The sequence below is a fragment of the Schistocerca piceifrons genome, chromosome X, assembly GCF_021461385.2.
Source record: "Schistocerca piceifrons isolate TAMUIC-IGC-003096 chromosome X, iqSchPice1.1, whole genome shotgun sequence".
NCBI lineage: Eukaryota > Metazoa > Arthropoda > Insecta > Orthoptera > Acrididae > Schistocerca > Schistocerca piceifrons.
The window spans coordinates 52,098,662-52,123,899 of record NC_060149.1 but is presented as its reverse complement, the minus strand read 5'-3'; the positions used below and the strand labels follow the sequence as shown (position 1 = coordinate 52,123,899).

General features: G+C 39.6%; 1 protein-coding gene across 4 annotated transcripts in view; it reads right to left on the bottom strand.

The window, feature by feature from the left end:
• The window catches only part of LOC124721190 (WD repeat-containing protein 7), a 375,749-nt gene that overhangs the window by 254,322 nt on the left and 96,189 nt on the right, over positions 1-25,238 (bottom strand). For all 4 annotated transcript variants that reach the window (XM_047246033.1, XM_047246035.1, XM_047246034.1 and 1 more), the window contains one exon: positions 20,064-20,235. In XM_047246033.1, the coding sequence (XP_047101989.1) occupies positions 20,064-20,235 (172 nt within the window). The remainder of the gene's footprint in view (positions 1-20,063; positions 20,236-25,238) is intronic.

Here is a 25,238-nt window from a genome sequence, read left to right as displayed (position 1 = left end):
AGATAAAAACCACCTACAGGAAAATTAAAGAGGCCTTTCAAGAAAAGAGAAGCAGCTGCTTGAACATCAAGGACTTAGGGAGGAAACCAGTCCTAAGCAAGGAAGGGAAACCCGAAAGGTGGAAGAAGTATATATAAGGTCTATACAATGGACATAAACTTGAAGGTAATTTTATAGAAAGGATGTGGACGTAGATGAAGATGAGATGGGAGATATGATAGAGCTCTGAAAGATCTAAGTTTAACCAAGGCCCTAGGAGTAGACAATATTCTATTGGAACAACTGACAACCTTGGGCGAGTGCAAGCTAACATCCCAAAGATGTTTGGGCTCACATGCAGTTCCTCTTCAACAAAATGTCTTGGCTCAAACTCATCTAAGGATTGGACTGCGCGTGTCACACTACACACCCTAAATTAGACACTTGTGACCCTTTGGTTAAATTGTTTGGTTGATGGCAAGTTTGCGAAATACAATGTTAACATAACATATAATAACAGCAATAATAATATCGGGAACTAAATTAATGACCCATAAATGATGTAGGCCACACAGTTGTGATTTGGTTAAAATAATGTTTATTTGCAAAGCAAACTAATAGCGAAAGTAGTCATACTTAGAGTTACCGTTACACTCCAGCACATATCCATTTGACACAGTTTGATCACTCACAATCTCATTGCAAAATACAAGTTATCTATGGGAAAAGTTAGAGTTCACAGCAGGCACGCAGCTGCTCACCGCTCAGAGACAGTCCCGTGATACACACAACGTGAGATTTTTTAAGTCGTTTCACTTCCTAGCTGGCTAAAGACTGACTGTCCGCTTTTGCGTCTCAATCTGAACTGTACCCTTTGGTGTCTCCAGCCAAACTGTCCACTTTGCCGTCTGCACCAGCACTCCCTCTGCCCGTCCACGACCATGTTTCCCACGCGCCGAATATCCTCGCTCAACTGACTAGGGCAGTTCCTTTTCCTGTAGCCATCGATCTGATTGGCTATAGCTTATTCTACATCACTTTACATTTTAACATATTTAAATAATCAAAGCTTGGCACTTTCACATTCTAAATACACTGCAAAGCTCAAAAGGCAACATACTTATACCGATTCTGTCCAATGACACAACAGTTAATCGTGCAGTCCAAATTAGCTTTTAAATTGTAAGAAAAATAATATCCATTACATAATAAACATTAAATTCTTTTACATAAAACTAATACAATTTCCTTCTTAACTTTGAATGTCATGGCCAGTAGCCTTGCATCAATGTGCTTTCTGATAAATAAAGAACAAAAGTAACTATTATGCACTAAACTTTACAGCAAATATTCTATTACCTAATGATTCAATAAGGTGTCATGCTGTCATCGTTCAATGTGTTTTGTGTGGAGGAAATGATGATCTGATGATTAAGTGAAAATACTGAAATTTAAATTTACTGTATCTTTCAAACAAATAAAGATACAGAGTTGATATATACAACACTTGTCATTTTAATGATGCGCTTCTATATGGAATGTTGATTGTTAAGCTCAACCAAAGCATTCAGATTTTAGCATTCAGGTCTTTGTTACAAACCTGTTAATTTCACTTTCACAGTAAATCCTAAACTATTATAGATATGGCCATATTCAAGTTTTATTGGGATCACCATGAAAATTTATGGATGATGGCAGATTAAAATTTCTGTTGCTTCATTCCCTGCATTACTACAGAATTAAATAGTTTTCATAATTGTTTCCCTTTACGGCTGATCTTAGGTCCACCATATTTAACACTGCTATGTCTCCTTGGCCACAAAAGCCTTCTACTGGGTTTCCCTATGACGTAGGCTCTAGTCTGTCTCACTCGCACACTACAGTGCTTAGGCCTCAACAGACAACAGACGCCTGTGAATTTCCCAATTTCATGGTGAATCCGCACCCTTTGCAGCACACAGTCCTGGACAACAGGATTCGTTCCACAATTCCTGTATACTGACTCTTTCGGCCACAGATTTAAATGGAAGCGCAATGCTCATTAACTCATAAGAGCCAGCAAGGACAAAACTGTTCCATCTGATGAGCCATATGTATGAGACAGGTGAAATGTCCTCAGACTCCAAGAAGAATGTAATATGTAATAATTCCAATTTCAAAAAAAGAAATGGTTGACAGGTGTGGAAATTATCAAACTCTCAGTTTAATAAGTCATGGTTGCAAGATACTAACAAAAATCTTTATAGAAGAATGGAAAAACTGGTCAAAGCCGACATCGGTGAAGATCATTTTGGATTCTGGAGAAATGTAGGGACACATGAGGAAATACTGATTCTTATCATAGAAGATAGGTTAAGGAAAGGCAAAGCTATGTTTTTAGTGTTCGTAGACTTAGAGAGAGCATTTGATTGGAATACTCTCTCTGAAATTCTGAAGGTACCAGGGGTAAAGTACAGGGAATGAAAAGTGATTTACAACTTGTACAGAAACCATACGGCAGTAATCAGAGTCAAGGGGCACGAAAGGGAAGCAGTAGTTGAGAAGGGAGTGAGACAAGTTTGTAGCCTATTGCGAATGTTATTCAATCTGTACATTGAGCAAGCTGTAAACGAAAGCAAAGAAAAATTTGGAATAGGAATGAAAGTCAACGGACAAGAAATAAAAACTTGGAGGTTTGCCGATGACACTGTAATTCTGTCAGAGACCGTAAAGGACTTGGAGGGGAATTTGAGTGGAATGGACACTGTCTTAAAAGGAGGATATAAGATGAAGATCAACAGAAGTAAAACAGGGATAATAGACTGCTGTTGAATTAAATCAGGAGATGCTAAGGGAATTAGAATAGAAAATGAGACGCAAAGTAGTGGACGAGTTTTGCTATTTGGGCAGCAAAATAACTGAGGAAGGCCAACATACAGATGATATAAAATGTAGAGTGACAATGGCAAGGAAGGCATTTCTGAAGAACAAAATTTGTTAACATCAAATATAGATTTAACTGTAAGTAAGTCCTTTCTGAAAGTATTTGTCTGGAGTATAGTCATGTATGGAAGTGAAACATGGATGATAAACAGCTTCAACAAAAAGAGAATAGAAGCTTTTGAAATGTGGTGCCACAGAAGAATGCTGAAAATTACATGGGTAGACCATGTAACTAATGAGATGGTACTGAACACAACTGGAGAGATGAGAAATTTGTGGTACAACCTGATTAGAAGAAGAGATTGTTTGGAAGGACACATTCTGAAGCATCAATGGATCACAAATTTAGTACTGGAGGGATCACAAATTTAGTACTGGAGGGAAGTGTGTGTGGGGTGGGGGTAGAGGGTAAAAATCGTACAGGGAGACCATGACATAAATACAGCATGCAGATTCAGAAGGATGTAAAATCGTAGAGAGAGAGAGAGAGAGAGAGAGAGAGAGAGAGAGAGAGAGAGATATGTATACAGTAAGTAGATTCACAAGGATGTAGGTTGCAATATTTATTCAGAGATGAAGAGACACACACACAGGATAGAGTAGCATGGAGAGCTGCTTCAAACCGGTCTTTGGACTGAAGACCGCAACAACAACATAAAATTGAGAACTTTTGCAGAGAATGTTCTTTTGCTCTGACAATTTTCTCTGGAGAACATTCTCTTTTCTATTCATACGACCCACTGCAGCGTAACTGCCTCACTGGGGATAAATGTGTCAAAAGAAAATAATTCAAAGTGAACGTCTTTATGAAATATTAATTTTGTCAATAGTAGCTGAAATAAATGTTCTTAAAGTTGGATGAGTGCAACTCAGTTTGTTCAAAATAATAAATGTTGCCAGAACTTATGTTCATTTCAACACTTCACTGTAGAGGACTTCTCCTGTACGTAAGTGAAGACGGACCAGAGAATACTACGATTCTCAAAATACATGAAAAGTCAGTCATCGTTTCAGGTGTACACTTTTATTACATCACACAGAGCTGCTTGTACTGGAACCTTCATACAATTTCTGATGAGCTTTATATGCTCTTCCTAACACCTGATGTATTGTTGTGTATAGTATTCGCTAATCACAATTGCAGAAGTTGTTGATAATTACAAAAAATGTCATCTTTCAGTGGTTACAAATGAAATGATACGAATAAACAATGCTAATTACATTTTTGTCAATTACACTGAAACTACATTATCCCAAATATTCCTACCATGTTTCCTGTTTCAAATATAAGCATATTAATTTTTAGTGTGAACAGAATTTCAAATTATATTTTAGCAGCCCAAATAAACACTTTGTTTACATTTTCAATCTGGTTTCATTAAATACAAGATAATTAAATCTTGTTATGTTAGCTAATAGCACATTAAGTTAACAGTATGATAAACAGAATTGTTACAGGTTTAAAACATTATAATTACAGTACATTTGGTGTCTTTTGTTACTTGATTGTTAGTAAATTAAACGAACTGACAATACATGTTCCTACCTATAGATGGACATAAAATTTGTGAGTATTTTGACTTTAAGTTATTGAAAATTACACTGCAAAGCTCAAAAGGCAACATACTTATACCGATTCTATCTAATGACATAACAGTTAATCGTGCAGTCCAAATTAGCTTTTAAATTGTAAGAAAAATAAGCTGTTACCTTTCAAAATGCATGGCATTGTAAATGCATCACACTGCTTCACAAAATTCTCTTCAAAGGAATGTTACACCAAACAAAAATTTCACATCCTCTAGCAGTGCACTCCATTGTAAATCATCTATTGATGTTACATGGAGCAAATGACAGGCAACATAAAGAACTGAAGGGGTATACAGATCTTCACAAGATGCAAACACTGTTATTAATGTCAGACTTGTGTCTACAAACAACTGAAGATCCCTGGCACGTCAAACACCAATCAGTAATGAATTCTTTGCTAATAATTTGCAGTGAATGATAATTTACTGAATTAATGTAAAGTTTTTTAACTATAAGATCAGTTTCCACGTAAAATTTAATCATAATTTCAAGGATTAAGCTTTGTAAAGTAAAAGAAATAAATATCAAAATTTATAACCGCACTGTTTAAATAGTCTTATAGAGCTATTGAACAGCACTACACCAAGTTCACTGCTTCAGCCATCTATGTAGTGTTCCTGATAGCTGATAGCTTTCATTATGTTATATATCAAGCATGATTTTTAGACGTGATGCACAACACTAAGACAGTGAAATTCTGGATTCCATCTCGGAAGAGGGAAAATGCCACAGCAGTCAAATAAAATAATTATGGGCAATTGGAATTGTGCTTCTACTTGTAAGATAGCGAAACTTGTATTTTACTGGTTGTATTAGAGTAAGGGGAAAAAATACCTCAGCAATAGATGACGCTAACACACATTTGTGTGGCAACACTTGATCTGAAGGTAATTTGAACCCTACTAGTATAAGAAAATTTCATCAGTAATATTTGGCCAGCAAGAAGTACAGCAGTGATGGCTTATACTTCGGACTGTGCACAACTGATGTGCACTAAATCAAAAATCTCTTCACAACAACAAATATAGGTCTGCCAATCAGATGGGAAAGTTTCATCTTTGTAGTCCTTCAGTACCTGGTTACTACTAGAATGCCAACAGCAGTAGATCAGGAAATTTTAAGAGTTGGAGACATGCAGTTTGAAAAAGTGAACACATTTAAGTATCTAGGCGTGGATATCACTTCGAGAAATGAGATTGAATCCGAACTGAAGAAGAGATGACGGGCGGGAAATGCGTGCTACTTCTCACTGAACAGAGTACTTTCATTGCAGATATTGTCTAGGAACTTAAAGATTAGAATACAAAAAACTATTATTCTACCAGTTATGCTGCATGGAAATGAGACTTGGTCTCTCACTGTGCAAAATGAAAAGCCATTTCGAGTACTTGAAAACAAAATTTTGTGGAAAATTTTCGGAGCGAAAAGGGATGACATTAGCGGAGAGTGATGAAAACTGCATAATGAAGAGGTTCACAAACTCTATTCAAGCCCTGACATAATCAGTATTATTAAATCACGTAGGCTGCGATGGGCAGGTCACGTAGCTCAAATGGATGAGGACAGGGCAGTGCGCAGAGTACTGGTAGGCCACTTAGAGGGAAAACGTCCTGTAGGGAGACCAAGGCGTATATGGGAGGACAATGTGAAGGCTGATTTGAGGAGCCAAGGTATTGAAGGTGAATGGAAGGAAATAGCCCAAGACAGGGACAGAGGGCGAAAATACGTTGCTGCGGTAATGGATTCTCGAGTCCGGTATGACCAATGAGTGAGTGAGAGTCCTTCAGTGATATTCAGTAGTAGAATACACCCCAGCTCATAGAGTAACTCACCCCCATTTCTCAATTTCGACAATCTCCCGTAACAACTCAAACATAATACAACACTGCAAAAGTATTTGTCACAGGCCAAATAACACTGAACTACCTAGCACACTGGTGCAGAAGTAATGTCACAATGAGGACTCTATCGCTACGCACAACACAATCAAATAATTTACATGTCCTTAACATCTCTCTGACAACAAAAAAGATACTAGGAACACAAATGTCTTTGAACTGACGAAAAGTATGAAGACTCAAACAGCCCTGGAAATTCTGGCAATAACTTTGAATGCGCTCTTCGTTATAACTGCCACATGTCTGATCTGGACATGAAAGCTATTCATTACCAATGGTTACACTTTTTTCTATAAGTCCTATAATAACCAAGTGCAGTATGTAATCTAATTTATTCTGCTATTACTTGTGCATTTCAACAACCACCCCCCCCCCCCACCCAAGAAAAAAAATCCATACTCAGATAACAGGAACACTTTTATGCGATCTGAAGTTTTTGCGGCATATTTCCAATTTAAACAGGTTTTCGGGTATCCGACCGGGTAGCGTCGTAATTTCTCCACAATATTTCGGCAGACGTACACGCTGCCATCTTCAGGCGGTTCCTGGCGAATGCTGTGCTGTTCCTCTCGGCACCCAATATACAGGGTGTTACAAAAAGGTACGGCCAAACTTTCACGAAACATTCCTCACACACAAATAACAAATAAAGAAAAGATGTTATGTGGACATGTGTCTAGAAACGCTTAATTTCCATGTTAGAGCTCATTTTAGTTTCGTCAGTATGTACTGTACTTCCTCGATTCACCGCCAGTTGGCCCAATTGAAGGAAGGTAATGTTGACTTCGGTGCTTGTGTTGACATGCGACTCATTGCTCTACAGTACTAGCATCAAGCACATCAGTACGTAGCATCAACAGGTTAGTGTTCATCACGAACGTGGTTTTGCAGTCAGTGCAATGCTTACAAATGCCGAGTTGGCAGGTGCCCATTTGATGTATGGATTAGCACGGGGCAATAGCCATGGTGTGGTATGTTTGTATCGAGACAAATTTCCAGAACGAAGGTGTCCCGACAGGAAGACGTTTGAAGCAATTGATCGGCGTCTTAGGGAGCATGGAACATTCCAGCCTATGACTCGCGACTGGGGAAGACCTAGAACGACGAGGACACTTGCAATGGACGAGGCAATTCTTCATGCAGTTGATGATAACCCTAATGTCAGCGTCAGAGAAGTTGCTGCTGTACAAGGTAACATTGACCACATCACTGTATGGAGAGTGCTACGGGAGAACCAGTTGTTTCCGTACAATGTACAGCGTGTGCAGGCACTATCAGCAGCTGATTGGCCTCCACGGGTACACTCCTGCCAATGGTTCATCCAACAATGTGTCAATCCTCATTTCAGTGCAAATGTTCTCTTTACGGATGAGGCTTCATTCCAATGTGATCAAATTGTAAATTTTCACAATCAACATGTGTGGGCTAACGAGAATCCTCATGCAATTGTGCAATCACGTCATCAACACAGATTTTCTGTGAACGTTTGGGCAGGCATTGTTGGTGATGTCTTGATTGGGCCCCATGTTCTTCCACCTACGCTCAATGGAGCACGTTATCATGATTTCATACGGGATACTCTACCTGTGTTGCTAGAACATGTGCCTTTGCAAGTACGACACAACATGTGGTTCATGCACGATGGAGCTCCTGCACATTTCAGTCAAAGTGTTCATACGCTTCTCAACAACAGATTCGGTGACCGATGGATTGGTAGAGGGGGACCAATTCCATGGCCTCCACGCTCTCCTGACCTCAACCTTCTTGACTTTCATTTATGGGGGCATTTGAAAGCTCTTGTCTACACAACCCCGGTACCAAATGTAGAGACTCTTCGTGCTCGTATTGTGGATGGCTGTGATACAATACGCCATTCTCCAGGGCTGCATCAGCGCATCAGGGATTCCATGCGATGGAGGGTGGATGCATGTATCCTCGCTAACAGAGAACATTTTGAACATTTCCTGTAACAAAGTGTTTGAAGTTACACTGGTATGTTCTGTTGCTGTGTGTTTCCATTCCACGATTAATGTGATTTGAAGAGAAGTAATAAAATGAGCTTTAACATGGAAAGTAAGCGTTTCCGGACACACGTCCGCATAACATATTTTCTTTCTTTGTGTGTGAGGAATGTTTCCTGAAAGTTTGGCCGTACCTTTTTGTAACACCCTGTATACTAGCCATTACCCCCTCCACTGTCCCTCTCCTGGTGTCTTCGGTGACGCCAGCGCGGCAGCTACTGGAAGTGGTGGGGGAAGCGGAGCCTGGGTCTGAACTGGGGTCTGCAGTCTCCCTGCTGCCACCGTTGGGGGCGGTCCTCGATCTCTGGGACCGCACCTTTCTCTCCACGCTGACTGCAGGGTTCCAAGCCTGACTAAGTTGAAGGTCACTGTCTTTTATTAATAAGATCGTCCTGCAGTCGGATTTCGATGGCCTCTTTAGTAATGCAGTCCCAGAAGGAGGAGGATTGACAGTATTTTTGTTTTTTCATTGTCCATAGTATGGCCTGGTCATACCTCTTGAAAACAAAAATCAAGCCCACATTTATATGGTTCATTGCAGATCCTATTTTTACCAGGTCACATTCAATATTGTAGCCCTGATCCCTATCAATACTGTTTCCTGCTCCACCCACTATTACAATATGATCCTGCTTTGTAAAATCCTTGTTCAGTGATCCTACAACCTCTTATCACTTGGCTAAGACGTGCACTGGGCTTGAAAGAACTTGTGACCTGGTACCTATCACCTAATTTTTCCTGCAAGATGTGGCCCACACCTCTTCCATGGCTACTACCTACAGGATGTATATGACCTGGGACAACTGGGAGATCCAGGAGAAACATGGGAATTTTTCCATCCAGGAGAAAACAGGGGAAAACTTTGGAATTTTTTAGAATTCTGGGAATTTTAAATTGTTTTAGTTTTCAGTTAAACTTATGTAACTTTGACTGATAAAGAACCAATACTCTAACAAAGGATAGTACTTTATCTCGTTACTGCAGAATAATACTGCAACAAGAAAATATGAATGAGATTAAAAAAACTTAAATGGCAAAGGAAATGCGTCATATACAACAACAAAACACAGTGGCCATACGTGTCTGCCACCAGCAAAATGTATCAAAGGCTTTAGGAAGACATTGCAATGCTTCATAACAACAAATTGCCTTTGATGAGGAAGATGTCACAACTGTTTACATTAGATTTGTTTGAGCAGTTGCGAGTGAGCTCACGCACATGTGCAGTTGAGTTGCGTATGAGTAGTACCTTCTCCCACTTCTGGCTACAGAAGTGTGGCAGTTAGCTGTATAAGCAATAGCAGCAAGCAGCCAGATGATACCTGGAAAAAATTTACTGGCATGTCTAAGCTGCCAAATTCACACATGTGCAACAGGCCTTGATGTAGGGGGTGGGGGGGGGCAAAGCCGGGTATCTACCTCGGGCAACAATTTCACGGAGGGAGGGGGGGGGGGGGGGGGAGAATTGTTTCACAAAGCACCTAGCATCCAGCACATGTTGTTCTATCGGTTATTCATATGATTTTGAAATGCATTCCTGTTGGTTTTTGAGCAAATTCTAAGTTGATTTCTGAATGAATCATAAGTTGATTTTTGAATGCATGCATAGTGTACACTATGTCTCTCACAGGGGAATCCCCGTCGCATCTAGAAATAAACTTTTCCGCAGACAAAAGGGGACGGGGCTAAGTGAGCTGAGAGGAATAAAGCCAAATGGCTGAATGCCATTGCTGTTTGTGGTTGACAGGGTTTGCGAATGAACCAGCATTGTTGTTGTTATAGCCTAATCCATAGATTCTGATCACCAGATTGGAAATAAATGACCAACAGGAAATAACAGGTAAGAAAGCTTACGTATTACCTTCTCTGTGTGTCCAAGAAAATGAAATTTTGACAGAAAATTTTTGGCCATACTGCTACACTTGTAATAAGGGCCAGTTGTACAGTCACCAGCTAGCAGCCACTGAAGTTCTATTCTGTGAGTAGTGCAGAAAACGCATTGTATGAACACGTAATAACGCCTAACTGGAGAATAAATGCGGGATAACTAAACCGGTGATTGTGGCAGGGTCAGTGAAGTTAACCAGAGAATAAGTTTTGACACTGGCTGGAATAGTTACAGAATTAGTGATGACAAGATTGGTTTGTTAGAATAAGGAAGGAGAAGACATGAGGACATCACACAAATTATGGAAGAATATGACGATTCCAAATTCATATAAAAATTTCGTACTACTACTTTTCGATCCCATGCTTCAGAAGCTGGAGCGTATGAATGAAATGTGAAACTATTTCATAACATAAAACCTTTTGCTTGTAGGAGGCCTAATAGGCATCTGATATTGGTACTTCACGAATTATATTCTGTCTTGTTATAAAAATGACCATTTGTGCCAAAACAGTCTTATTTATTTGGTGTGTGTGTTTAAAATCACTGCCATATTAGGCAGGCCTGTTCCATTTTATCTATCAGATAGTGACAAAATACATGTAATCAGTTCAAGAAACCACACCAGTCTTGAGTACTACTTGTATTGACAGCTTTTTCAGTATTAGACATCATTATTTCGTTTTTTCATGTAGCAAAACATTTGACAAACTTTGATGAGTTAATGAATTCTTTCCCAGAAAGGAAAGCACGACATGTAAAGCTGTAGCAATATTAGAAAGAAAAAAATGCTAGGACTTTAGGATTGAAGAAATGTGTACTGTCTTGCTTGTCTCTACCCTTATGTATTATACATTTAATTTTATGTCACACAAAACAAGAAGTTATAAGCTAATAGGCAATAAAGAGTGCAAGGAGGTGGAGGTGGAGGGGGAGGGGGAGGGGGAGGGGGAGGGAAGAAGGGAACGAGGGGCAGGATGTCAAACCGGCCGACTGGGAGCGGGAGAGGCTGTTTTAATTTCCACTGTCCTGAATATAGTTTGATGGCATCCATTACAAAATATTACAAGTTTGAATTCCACAGAACAAAAAATATTGACGTGTGATAGAAGAATGCTGTGTGAAGATGCCTGGCACTGCACTTTGGCACACTTAAAATCAAATGACATGTCTTACATTTCTTTGAACACACTTGTTTTATGTATCAGACTCTTCAGAAAGATGTGCACTACAAAATGAACATATTTTTGAAAAGTTGATTTTTTTTAAATTTTTGGCATCTTACCTCAAATGCTTGAGGGATGGGGGGGGGGGGGGGGCGGGGGGCACTATTTCCCTGGTTCAGAAATATCATAGGTCCGGGGCTGAACTGCAGAGCAGTCAGAGTTGTAGTGGGGAGGTGGCTAGTCTCCACTTGACCCATGTTTATGTTTAGTGATTGTGCTGTTCCCTCTTCATTTATTGCTCTCACTTCAAATGAAAACAAAACAGATTTCTGTGGTCGGGAGCTATCAAGTGAATTAAAATACATTCACATAATTATGGAAGACTAAAATATGTTATTAGTTTCAGATTTTATTTTATTTCCACCTTTGTGACAGTCAAGTATTAATCACCTTGCAGAACAGTGAAATTATTTTTGTCGGTTTGCCAAAAAAATTTGGCTTTTATTAATTTCTTCTGCTGAGAGAGTCAATTTATTTTAAACAAAGGGTTTAATTCCACACTATTGAATAGTTTCAACTGTTCGTTTTCATCTTCTAGCATGTATGGCATTATGCCGTAATAAAGAACAAAACACTAGATAATACAGTACTAGTACTCCAAGAAAATTTATATCCAAATCTGGGCACACGAATGTGCACTTGAATTAAGCATTTTAGCATGGTTCATGATATTCTGACACTCTTAGAATATCCTCTAATGTCTTGTTTCTTTTATGACATAGTGTAAGATTTTTTAATGCTTTACAAGAATGAACATATAGGCTTCCTGCATCATCGTAGCTGCACAAGCACGGTGACACCTGTTATCCGGCAACTACTGAACCTGTTTCTAACAGGTCTTCGGATTAATCATCTTGTGGTGCACTTCTTCTTGTTATGTCCGTGCTTGCTACGAAAATAGGATGAGAAGTTCTGCATTATCAAGACACTTTTTTTCTGTTTTGTTTCACCCATACATGTTTCGGCACTTTTGTGCGGTTTTGGGAAAATATTGTGATGGTTGTTTGAAAAGCATTACTATCAGAGTCAATTTCCTTTTACGCCCCTCTGCGGGGCTGGGGGTTAGAATAGGCCTGAGGTATTCCTGCCTGTCGTATGAGGCGACCAAAAGAAGTTCCACACATTTCAGCCTTTGTGGCTGTCCCCTGTAGGGTAGAGTTTGACCCCCATTCCTCAAAATTTTTCCGAAGAGCGAGCCAAATGGGGAAGGGCATCTTCCAAGGTTCATCGTATACATCGTGCATTGAGATCTTCAGCCCACTTTCTCATCGTTGCGTTGCAGTCCCTGCCCATTCTCCATCTCTTGGGTGAGGATGCCTTCCTGGGTGCGTTTTCCACCGGACTCCCGACAATGGCCATCCTGCCAGGTGGCCTTTGCTGCAGCTGGGTGATGCCTGTGGGGAGGGCCCTCGATCGGAGTGGGCGGCATCAGGGCGGATGAGACGCGATGAAGTGCAGTCCATCATTTCTTGCTGGTGGTGAAACACCAGCAGTCTCTAAGCTGAACAGCTCTGTCAGGGGGGTCAATATGGAGTTTTATCAGTTCTTCAGGTGGCTACTTTGTCAGGTATGGGTTTGATTCCTGTACATACTATTGGTAGGTGGGACTTCACAAGGCATGGTCTGCATGGCAGTAGGAAAAGGAAGGGTAAATTGGCCGGGATAATGGCAAAATCTTTAAGGCGGGGGTGGGGAGGGGGCTGCTCAAACTCGTGGGAGCACCTCTTTTTTAGGCTAAGATCTGTGTCCAATGATTCAATACTGAATGAAATTAAGCTTAATGAAATGCTGAGACAGGCAGGTACTAGAGATGTGAAAATATCACAAGATTCTCATAGATATATGGTGAAAAATAAAGTTAGTATATTGCATCATCAGAATATCAGGGGATTAAAAAACAAAGTAGATGAGCTTCTTGTTTTTTTTCGAAGATTTAGAAACTGAGGGTGAGACAGGGGTACTATACCTGTCTGAACATCATACAGTCGAAGATATGGAAAAGGTAAAAGCAGGCGGTTATAAGCTGTAAGCTCATGTAAGTAGAGACACTATGAAGAGAGCAGGAGTTGCCACAAATGTTCAAATTTATCACAGAGAGAAAAATCTAGAAACTAAAAACTTTTGTGTAGAGCAATGTATAAAAGCATGTGCCTGTGAGCTTAAACTAAGTAATGGTACTTTTTAATTGTAGTGGTGTATAGGTCACCATTGGGAAATTTTCTGCTATTTCTGAAAAACTTGCATTCTTTGTTATGTTATCTTTGAAACAGAGGGAAGCAATTTATTGTTTATGGTGATTACAATGTACATTTTCTGAAAGTGTCTCATAGAAAGAATGACCTTGAAGTACTACTTGCTTCTTTCAATTTGACATCAAGTTACTGATTTCATACTCAGGCAGGTACACGAAAGCAGCACAATGATACACAACTTTTTATAGACCAAGACAAATTTAATTAAAGTAAAATGTTTCTTATTAAGAATGGTCTTTCTGCTTAGAGGTACGACGAACATTAAACTTGAGATATAGTTATCTAAAAAACACATTGCTCTCAAATAAGAAGTTTCATTTATGTATTACTTTCCAATATTCAATGAATGAACTGCAAAACTGAAAATTCTGTAAAAAGATAAAAATTAAGGCATTTTTGACCTGATTTTGCAAAAAACTGTGCTCTGTAAAATTTTCCAAACTGAGCTCATTAGGAAGATAATGGCTTTAACTGTCAAAAAAAGTGTATTTGATTATCCAATGCAGGCTAACAATGCTAGATAATTTGAAAAAAAAAAAGGGTGTAAAAAAGTTCGGTGTGAAAATCATGGCAGAAAAAAATTTTAACTTCTGATTCTTATGTCTGGTAGAGTAAACACAAGCTGAAGATGAAACTTGATATGCAGTCAGTAGCACAAGGATGTGGAACACAAAATTTCATTCATCTACTATTTTCCAGTAATGTAAAAATTTGTTGAAAAGATAATTTTTGTGGAAAGTTGAGAAACATGGTATATTTGACACTTATTTTGCAAACACTATTTTCTAGTAAAGCTTCAAAACCAGTCATATGGAACAACATGTTTTAAGAACCCCCACACCAGAGCAGTCAGTTTAATTTCCAACTTGAGCTAATACACTGTAAATAAAGCTTTAACTTTGGACAGCAACAACTTAGTAACATAAGGTTTTCCAGTATGAATCCTCATTCACATTACTGATTTCTAAATTTCTACAAAATCAGCTGAAACTTGACTTTTGCTAAAATTACAAAAATGAATCCCATTCAATCTGCTTTTAAAAAAATCCGTTTTCCATAACTGATTTCACACTAATCACATTTGGAAGAGCATATTTTGAAGTATTCAGAACATCACGTTCAATATTCCAATATGCACTAACAATACCTGAAAACGACGGGAAATTTGAGGGAACGTACCATGGTTAACAGGCTACATTGCAGCAACATGCTACCCACGTTTTCTTGCATATGGATTTTATTTTTAAATTGACAAGAAATATCCAACGAAATAGCATGGGTCCATGGTGACACTGTCACTACTGGGTCAAGAACAACTGGCAACCCATCGCCATACGGTTCTTGCCCAATAGCTGTGCAATACCAGCCACAGGTGGGTTTCTTCATCCATGTTCTCAAGTGTGTAATTTGATTTCTTAAAGTAGGTTCTAAACCTTGTGGCGGTACCAGTTTGCTTACAAAGCCATTTGCTAAGTACATTATCTCCAGTTCCCAAATCTGTAGGAGTATCTCAAATAGGCGGCAAGCAAACAACAATTTCAATTTTTACTGTTAACTTCTCTGATGGAATTTATGCACCCTCAAGGCACAGCTCATTCATTTTATTAGTCCGAAAGACAGGATGCTTGTTGCGCACCAGAACAACACCTCATTTCCACACTCTGTTCGTTCAGTATCAGCATACAACACAAAGTATCAATTTCCAGAAAATGATCGGCAGAAAGTGGTTCAAAAATTACGAAAAATGTAAACTGCAATCTTCCGAAGTTAAAAATCAATATTACTTTTTGCTTGCTGCCTATTTTAGATACTCCTACAGACTTGAGAATCGGAGATAAAGTACTTGGCAAATGGCTTTGTAAGCAGGCTGGTACCACCACAAGGCTTTCGAATCGAATTAACAAATCATATTACATGCTTGGGAACCCAGATGAATAAACCCACCTGGGCTGGTATAGCATAGCTATTGGATACCACCCCTGTGGCAGTGGGGTTGTAGGTTCATGTTCTTCAACTGGTAGGGACAATGTCAACATGGACCAATGCAATATAGTGAGATAAAACAGAAACCACATGCAATGAAACAAGAACAACAGATTGCTGCAATGTAGCCGTCAAATTTCTCTGTCATTTTCTGGTATTGTTAGTGCTCATAGGAAAATAAAACATGACGCTTTTTCCGAATTTGATTAGTCTGAAATCAATTATGGAAAACAAATGTTCTAAAAGCAAACTGAATGTGATCTATTTTTGCAAATTTTATGAAAAAATAAAGTTTGAACTGATTTTCTAGAACTTTAGAAAGCAGTACATGAATGATATTTTATAAGAGGAAACCTTATGTTGCTAAGTAGTTGTGTCCAAAGTTTCATGTTTATCAATGCCTTTAATCAATGAGATATAAGAAGTCAAATTTGAAACTATATTCGCAGAGAGGTTTTTCTGGCTAGTTTGCCTCAATCTAAGTAACATCGTTAGTCCATGTTGGACATTAGGCCCACTGTCCTGGGTCAACTTAAAACATGTTGTTTGAATGAGACTGGTTTTGAAGCTTTACTAGAAAACAGTGTCTGTAAAGAAGTGTCAAATGTACCCTTCTTTTCACCATTTCACAAAAACCACAATTTTTTTGGCAAATTTCTAGATTATTGGAAAATAGTTGGTGAATTTTGTATTCCATGTCCTAGTCTTCACTCCTTCTGATCTGATGATGTAAGTATAGAAAAGTTGTGGAATGTTTTCAAAGAGATAGTATCAACAGCAATTGAGAGATATATACCACATAAATTAATAAGTGATGGTACTGATCCCCCATGGTACACAAAACGGGTTTTACAGAAGTTCGAAATACGGCGTGTATTTCAATGCGAGATGCTTTTAATAATTTTCACAGCGAAATTCTGCCTCGAAATCTGGCAGAAAACCCAAAGAGATTCTGGTCATACATAAAGCACACCAGTGGCAAGACACAATCAATACCTTCACTGCGCGATAACAATGGTGAAGTCACTGATGGACAGTGCCACTAAAGCAGAGTTATTAAACGCAGTTGTCCGAAACTCCTTCACCAAAGAAGATGAAGTAAATATTCCTGAATTCTAATCAAGAACAACTGCCAAGATGAGAAGCATAGAAGTAGATATCCTCGGTGTAACAAAGCAGCTTAAATCAATTAATAAAGGCAAGGCCTCTGGTCCAGATTGTATACTAGTCAAGTTCCTCTCAGAGTATGCTGATAAAATAGCTCCGTATTTAGCAATTATATACAACCACTCGCTCACAGAAAGGTACGTACCTAAAGACTGGAAAATTACTCAAGTCACACCAATACCCAAAAAGGGAAGTAGGAGTAATCCGCTGAATTACAGGCTTATATCACTAACGTCGATTTGCAGTAGGGTTTTAGAACATATACTGTATTTGAACATTATGAAGTACCTTGAAGAAAACGATTTATTGACATATAGTCAGCACGGATTCAGAAAATATCGTTCTTGTGAAACAACTAGCTCTTTATAATCATGAAGTAATAAGTGCTATTACAGAGGATGTCAAACTGATTCCGTATTTTTAGATTTCCAGAACGCTTTCAACACCGTTCCTCACAAGCATCTTCTAATCAAACTGCGTGCCTACGGAATATCGCCTCAGTTGTGCGACTGGATTCGCGATTTCCTGTCAGAAAGGTCACAGTTCGTAGTAGTAGACGGAAAGTCATCGAGTAAAACAGAAGTAATATCCAGCGTTCCCCAAGGAAGTGTTATAGGCCCTCTATTGTTCCTGATCTACACTCCTGGAAATGGAAAAAAGAACACATTGACACCGGTGTGTCAGACCCACCATACTTGCTCCGGACACTGCGAGAGGGCTGTACAAGCAATGATCACACGCACGGCACAGCGGACACACCAGGAACCGCGGTGTTGGCCGTCGAATGGCGCTAGCTGCGCAGCATTTGTGCACCGCCGCCGTCAGTGTCAGCCAGTTTGCCGTGGCATACGGAGCTCCATCGCAGTCTTTAACACTGGTAGCATGCCGCGACAGCGTGGACGTGAACCGTACGTGCAGTTGACGGACTTTGAGCGAGGGCATATAGTGGGCATGCGGGAGGCCGGGTGGACGAACCGCCGAATTGCTGAACACGTGGGGCGTGAGGTCTCCACAGTACATCGATGTTGTCGCCAGTGGTCGGCGGAAGGTGCACGTGCCCGTCGACCTGGGACCGGACCGCAGCGACGCACGGATGCACGCCAAGACCGTAGGATCCTACGCAGTGCCGTAGGGGACCGCACCGCCACTTAACAGTAAATTAGGGACACCGTTGCTCCTGGGGTATCGGCGAGAACCATTCGCAACCGTCTCCATGAAGCTGGGCTACGGTCCCGCACACCGTTAGGCCGTCTTCCGCTCACGCCCCAACATCGTGCAGTTCGCCTCCAGTGGTGTCGCGACAGGCGTGAATGGAGGGACGAATGGAGACGTGTCGTCTTCAGCGATGAGAGTCGCTTCTGCCTTGGTGCCAATGATGGTCGTATGCGTGTTTGGCGCCGTGCAGGTGAGCGCCACAATCAGGACTGCATACGACCGAGGCACACAGGGCCAACATCCGGCATCATGGTGTGGGGAGCGATCTCCTACACTGGCCGTACACCACTGGTGATCGTCGAGGGGACACTGAATAGTGCACGGCACATCCAAACCGTCATCGAACCCATCGTTCTACCATTCCTAGACCGGCAAGGGAACTTGCTGTTCCAACAGGACAATGCACGTCCGCATGTATCCCGTGCCACCCAACGTCCTCTAGAAGGTGTAAGTCAACTACCCTGGCCAGCAAGATCTCCGAATCTGTCCCCCATTGAGCATGTTTGGGACTGGATGAAGCGTCGTCTCACGCGGTCTGCACGTCCAGCACGAACGCTGGTCCAACTGAGGCGCCAGGTGGAAATGGCATGGCAAGCCGTTCCACAGGACTACATCCAGCATCTCTACGATCGTCTCCATGGGAGAATAGCAGCCCGCATTGCTGCGAAAGGTGGATATACACTGTACTAGTGCCGACATTGTGCATGCTCTGTTGCCTGTGTCTATGTGCCTGTGGTTCTGTCAGTGTGATCATGTGATGTATCTGACCCCAGGAATGTGTCAATAAAGTTTCCCCTTCCTGGGACAATGAATTCACGGTGTTCTTATTTCAATTTCCAGGAGTGTATATTAACGACATAGGAGACAATCTGAGCAGCCATCTTAGACTGTTTGCAGATGATGCTGTCGTTTACCGTCTTGTAAAATAATCAGATGATCAAAATGACTTGCAAAATGATTTAGATAAGATATCTGTATGGTTCGAAAAGTGGCAATTGACCCTGAATAAACAAAAGTGCGAAGTTATTCACATGAGTACTAAAAGAAATCAGCTAAATTTCGATTATGCAATAAGTCACACAAATCTGAGAGCTGTGAATTCAACTGAATACTTAGGGATTACAATTACAAATAACCTAAATTGGAATGATCACATAGATAATATTGTGGGTAGAGCAAACCAAAGTCTGTGATTCATTGGCAGAACACTTAGAAGGTGCAACAGGTCTACCAAAAATATTGCTTACACTATGCTTGTCTGCCCTATTCTGGAGTACTGCTGTGCAGTGTGGGATCCGCATCAGATGGGACTGACGGATGACATCGAAAAAGTACAAAGAAGGGCAGGGGAGATGGCGTCACAGACATGATACGTGAATTGGAGTGGCAAACATTAAAACAAAGGTGTTTTTTGGTTGCAACGGGATCTTCTCATGAAATTTCAATCACCAGTTTTCTCCTCCGATTGCGAAAACATTCTGTTGGCGTCCACCTGCATAGGGAGAAATGATCATCACGATAAAATAAGAGAAATCAGGGCTCGCACGGAAAAATTTTTTCCCGTGTGCCATTCGGGAGTGGAACGGTAGAGAGACGGCATGAAGGTGGTTCATTGAACCCTCTGCCAGGCACTTTATTGTGAATAGCAGAGTAATCACGTAGATGTAGATGTAGACATGAAAACTGAAGAGTTATGGAAACAAAATAAAAGCAGTTAACACAAGTGAAAAGCTAAAAAGACTGATTCTGAATGGAGGGCCTGTACTGTAGGTAACAGACTGTTTGATAACCATCTTCTTCAAAATACAGAAGGATGCAAAACCCATTAAACCACACTAAAACACAATACACTACTACAGACAAGAGGACTACAATAAAGTAGGACTTAGATAACAGCATCAAGGAAAAAAATTATGAAATACCTGGTGGCTTGTCAAATTCTTCTTGCTTTATCTGTAATAGCTGCCCATCTGTTACATCTGGAACAGACCACACTACTACTGAACCCTCTGAATCACCACGCACTAAGAGCTTGTGAGTCCGGCCTTGTCGATGAATCACATGGTAACGTAGAGCTGGAGGGCAAGAAAGCAGCTGCAAAACACAATTACAATTAAAAATAGAACTTCCGTAGAGTAATTTTACACTGACAGCCTAACTTTAGACATAGTCCAATACCAGAACATACAAATAGCTGTTATGTTTAATACTACCAAGTCATCTATGACCAGTCCAATTAATTTTAAACAATAATTAATATTAAATATTTGGTTGCATTAAATTATAATAAAGTTTGTGGACTACAGCAAATACGGCAAAATCAATGATATGGCCTAAAAAGTCATTCGTAATATCTGACATTTCAACAATTTACAATAAAAAATGTCACCATCCAATGCATTTCCTGCCTTAATTATTGCACAGTGACAATCTGGTAAAACATCTCAAAACTTGGTGTGACTTGCTCTGGTACTGTCATACATGAAGAACTTTAAGGCACATACAGATTGAATTCATATGGTGCACTTTCAACTGACAGCCTGGTAAATTGGCTATCAGAGTGCTTTTCATTTTCACAACTGTTTGGGCAAATACGTTAAAAACATGAGAAGTGTGCAAATTTTAAGTCTATATCATTCATGGAACCTTGTTAACAACATTTTTATAGTTCCATGTGCGATGCTGGGAAAGTGCCATATGGGTATGCCCTAAGGGAGCAACACATACAACCGACATTACACGACAGCTTCAGGTGACAAAATATGACTGCAGGTATAGCTACAGAAGTGCCCTAGTTTGGCAACATCCACACCATTGATGGTCATCTGGCATAAATGGTGATGTTTGAAATCAAACGAGTTTGAATCTTGTTGTTGCAGCACGCAGAATATGGATAGCGACAGCTATGAGTCATCTCAGTGAAGCGCTAGAGTGGACAAGCTGACTGCTACGAAATTTTTATCATCTGACTTTAAGAAAAAAATCTTTCAGACTAATACCTTCACTCGATAATTTCTTTTCATTATTTATTATAGTTACTGGGCTGCACGAACTAAGTAAATGACTGCAAACATTTTTAAGAGTTTGCAGAGGTGAAAACGCACCGCAGAGATACTGCGTACAGCTCTTTTAGGTCATACATATCTGCATATGAAATGTAGCCAACATATTGAAATTGTATTTAAAGTTGATATCATCAGAATGATGACTCTCGTAATTCTCAAGATTTTGGATTTTATATCTGGTGGAACAGATTTTTTGCAATTGACAGCACAAAAAGAGGCATGTATTTCATCTATGAATAACAGTTGAAATATTCTGGTCAAATTTTTGGGCAGAGTGGAAACGAGACTCCCTATAAAAACGATGCACTGGGTTTTTGCCCAAATTTTCATAGCCAAATGAAGAGTGGGAATTGAATAAATGGGGTATCAAATTCACCAGCGTGAGTTCTAGTTTTGAAGAAAAAAAGTTAATTACTTGAAAGTAATCAGGACGAATAAGAAAAAATCTGAGTTGTGGGAACATTGAAATATTTCACTAACAGCTGCTGCTAGCTATGTAAATGAAGTGTCAAGAAGTTCATATGGAAAAAGGAAATCAGTCAAATGTTTTGTGAAATGATTTGTCTAAAAGTAAGAATTATAACAGATTATAGAAACATTTGACATGCCTCTGAATGATGATCTAAATCTATTACAGCAATTGAGGTGCATCAAATGTTTCCCTAATCTATTTTATTTCTTTCTTTTAGATAAATCATTTCACAAAATATGTTGACTTTTTCAAAATAAATTTTAATGCTTTATTTATGAAACTATTTAGATTAACTGAAACACTTGGCACTAACATTGACTGCTGATGAATTATGTTCCAAATAATCAAATATTAGTAAAATTTCTTGGTTGTTCTGTGTGTTTTATTAGGAATTTAATGTTTTCATCCAATTAAACTGGGCAGGAGTCTTAATAGCACACAAAATGTCAACAGTTTTCTTGATATAGTCTCGTGATTGCCTAAAATTAAGGGTAAGTCCCTCAGTAGATAAAAGGCTTCCCCAATATCAGCATACAAGAAATACAATGTTAAAAAAAAGGATCGTCTGAATGTGAGATCACAAAAACTGCATTCGGGTGGATCTTCATTCCACAAGAGATAGGAGCATGTGTCCACCAGCAGTGACCCATGCGAAGGCAAGTGACAACCATTCCGTCCCTTCTCCGAGTCTGAAAGGAAGAGCGCCATGGCTGAATAGTTGGTTTGACTGACTGCAGCTTCTTGGTGATTTCTTGACACTGTCTTTCCCTCTCAGCCATCACTCTCTTTGCTATCCATGGCACAATAGGTTGGGGTGGGGGCATTATGATGAACTGTGATGTTTTTTCTGACAGGCCAATTTAGCTGCTCTCACTTTAGCTGCTATGTCAGCTTTCTCATTCCCCTCAATTCCAATTTGTCTAGGTACCCCACAGAGGGCCACCTCCTTTTTCTGCCATTACAGGTGTGTAGTATCCTGAACCATCTGGACTACCCTGTCTGCTGGATACATATGCTGGATTTCCTGTAGAGCACTAAGAGAGCCTGTGGAGACAGCAACTTCTCTCCAACAAGAATATCATATACTCCAGTGCTTTCTTCACCTCCTGCAGCTCTGCATAGTACACTAAGAGGTGGCTTGATAGTTGGGACTTTATAACAATGAGGAAAGGTAACACAGCAATGAACATTGTACCCTTGGTTAGATCATGGGTAAAAACCATCATGTGCTAGTGACATTCCAATAAACAGCCATTAGAAATCCTTTTTAAAACTATAACTGGAGAGTTGATCTTGTTGCACTTCATCAAGACCAAGTTAAGTGTGGACCTGGCAATTATCCAGATACAGTATTTATTCAATTCCTGAATAAGAGCTGGTATGATGTGAACATTTCTTTAGAAATTGTAGAAACAGTGGAAGAAACAGGAAATAACTCAGACAAGTCCATGAATTGTGGTTCAAATGATGATTGTTGTGCTCATTAAAGTTCAGAACAAAAAGAGTACCTTCCTACCCCAAAGAAAATGAATGACAAAGAAAAGGCTGTAAAGTTTTTGGTTGAACAGAGGAAGAAAGTGCTTAGACTAAAGCAGTGTGCAAAGCCGGTTTTGCATCATAAAATCTGAACATGAATTGTATAGGTGGAAGACAGATTTACACAAAGTGCGAAATATGCATTGAAATGAAACTTGCAAAACTGTGAAAGAAAACTATTCAAAAGATTCAATGCACCATTACTGAGGGAAATCTATGAGACTATGTCCTCTGAATTACAAGTGAGATGAAAATATCCAGGTTGCTTCAACCTGGTTAAACAAATTCAGAAAATTATACAGAAAAGGAAGTTGTAAAAGTACGTAGTTTACTTCCAGTAGTAGACAAGATGCCATTAACAGGTAATTTTTATAGAAAATCTGTAGCCTATTGTTATCCCCTACAATTGCATGTATAAAGCCAGCCAGTCAGGTTTCATGTAAGAACTAAATGTAAACCACACTTTATCACTTCAAGTTAAAAAAGACAAGTCTCTTGAGCAGTCAATGAATACTATGACATATTTGTATACAACAATGGCAGTGATAAGTATCAGTGGATTACTGTATCTGCAGCGTTATATCTGTCCTCAGGAATGTGAACTAGGTTGGTTGTTGGTTGTTGTCGGGGAAGGAGACCAGACAGCGAGGTCATCGGTCTCATCGGATTAGGGAAGGACGGGGAAGGAAGTCGGCCGTGCCCTTTGAAAGGAACCATCCCGGCATTTGCCTGGAGCGATTTAGGGAAATCACGGAAAACCTAAATCAGGATGGCCGGACACGGGATTGAACCGTCGTCCTCCCGAATGCGAGTCCAGTGTCTAACCACTGCGCCACCTCGCTCGGTTGTGAAGTAGGACCATATTTAATAAAAGGACCGTTTATTTGCAAACATCTTGTAATAAACGTAGCAAAATCAGGAAAAATGCAAGAGAATAATTTTCAATGACACACCCAAAGCGTCTTGTTACTGTTTGAGGACAACAATTCATCGCTTTTGTTGGACACTTGGCCTGGACATAACGACACCTCAGTCTTTAGGATGACAGCAAAAAGACTGTTTATATAATTTGGATTCCGCCCAGTACTAAAGGCATTATTCAACTGCTCAATTAAAAAAAAAAATTCAACAGTGTAAAGCATTTTTCAGAAAATTCTCAGGCAATATAATTTCTAATAGTTCTTTGCCATTTTAAGTTTATCAGCGGATCAGTATTGCTGTACTTCAGTCATTTCTGCAGTGGCAGTTTGCATCACTAAATTTTACAAATTTGATCAAGTATGTCCGGTACTCAGCACAATATGCTGAACAATGGTCATGACCATTTATTACTCCATTCTAGTTATGTCTAAATACAACTAGTACGCCTCTGAAGTTCCCAACTGCTTTAATACTTCTTTCATGAGGTGTGCCTGGTGGAAGCAAAATGTTTGTTTTCATCATCCAATACATTTTTGTGAGAACTATGGAGAATAAACAAGGAATTGTTTAATTGTTAGTAAAGCATACATTAATAAAAAATTATCGTAAGAACTGTGCTACAGGAATTTTTGTAAAATATTTGATGTCAACAAATTAAAGTCCCAGTTGATGGAAGCCCTTTATGATGTATCATCACAGACTGACTTGATTTTCTTTTCTCTGCTAGTCATTTGCATAACAGTTACACCTGTAACACTTTAGCTGTCAATATCAACTCCAACTTATTCAAAAGAATTAATGATTTGATACATTTTTGGTATGGTTTACATGCTAAAATTTGTGTGTGTGCGCACATTGAACTTCGCGCTACGGGACGCTACGCACTCTTGACGTGGCTGGGTGTGTTCATTTGCTGTTTCGCATACTAGGGAGGAAGGGCTGTACAAACCACTGTTATATGTTGTTCTTTGTGCAGTAAAATATGACAAAGTTTAACATTTTCTTTAGCACTTGCAGTGCACCTTAGCAGCTAAAATTTTGACAGAGCATTTCTTGCATGAAAAATTTCAGTGTAGGTTTCGATACACCGAATTGGACCATTC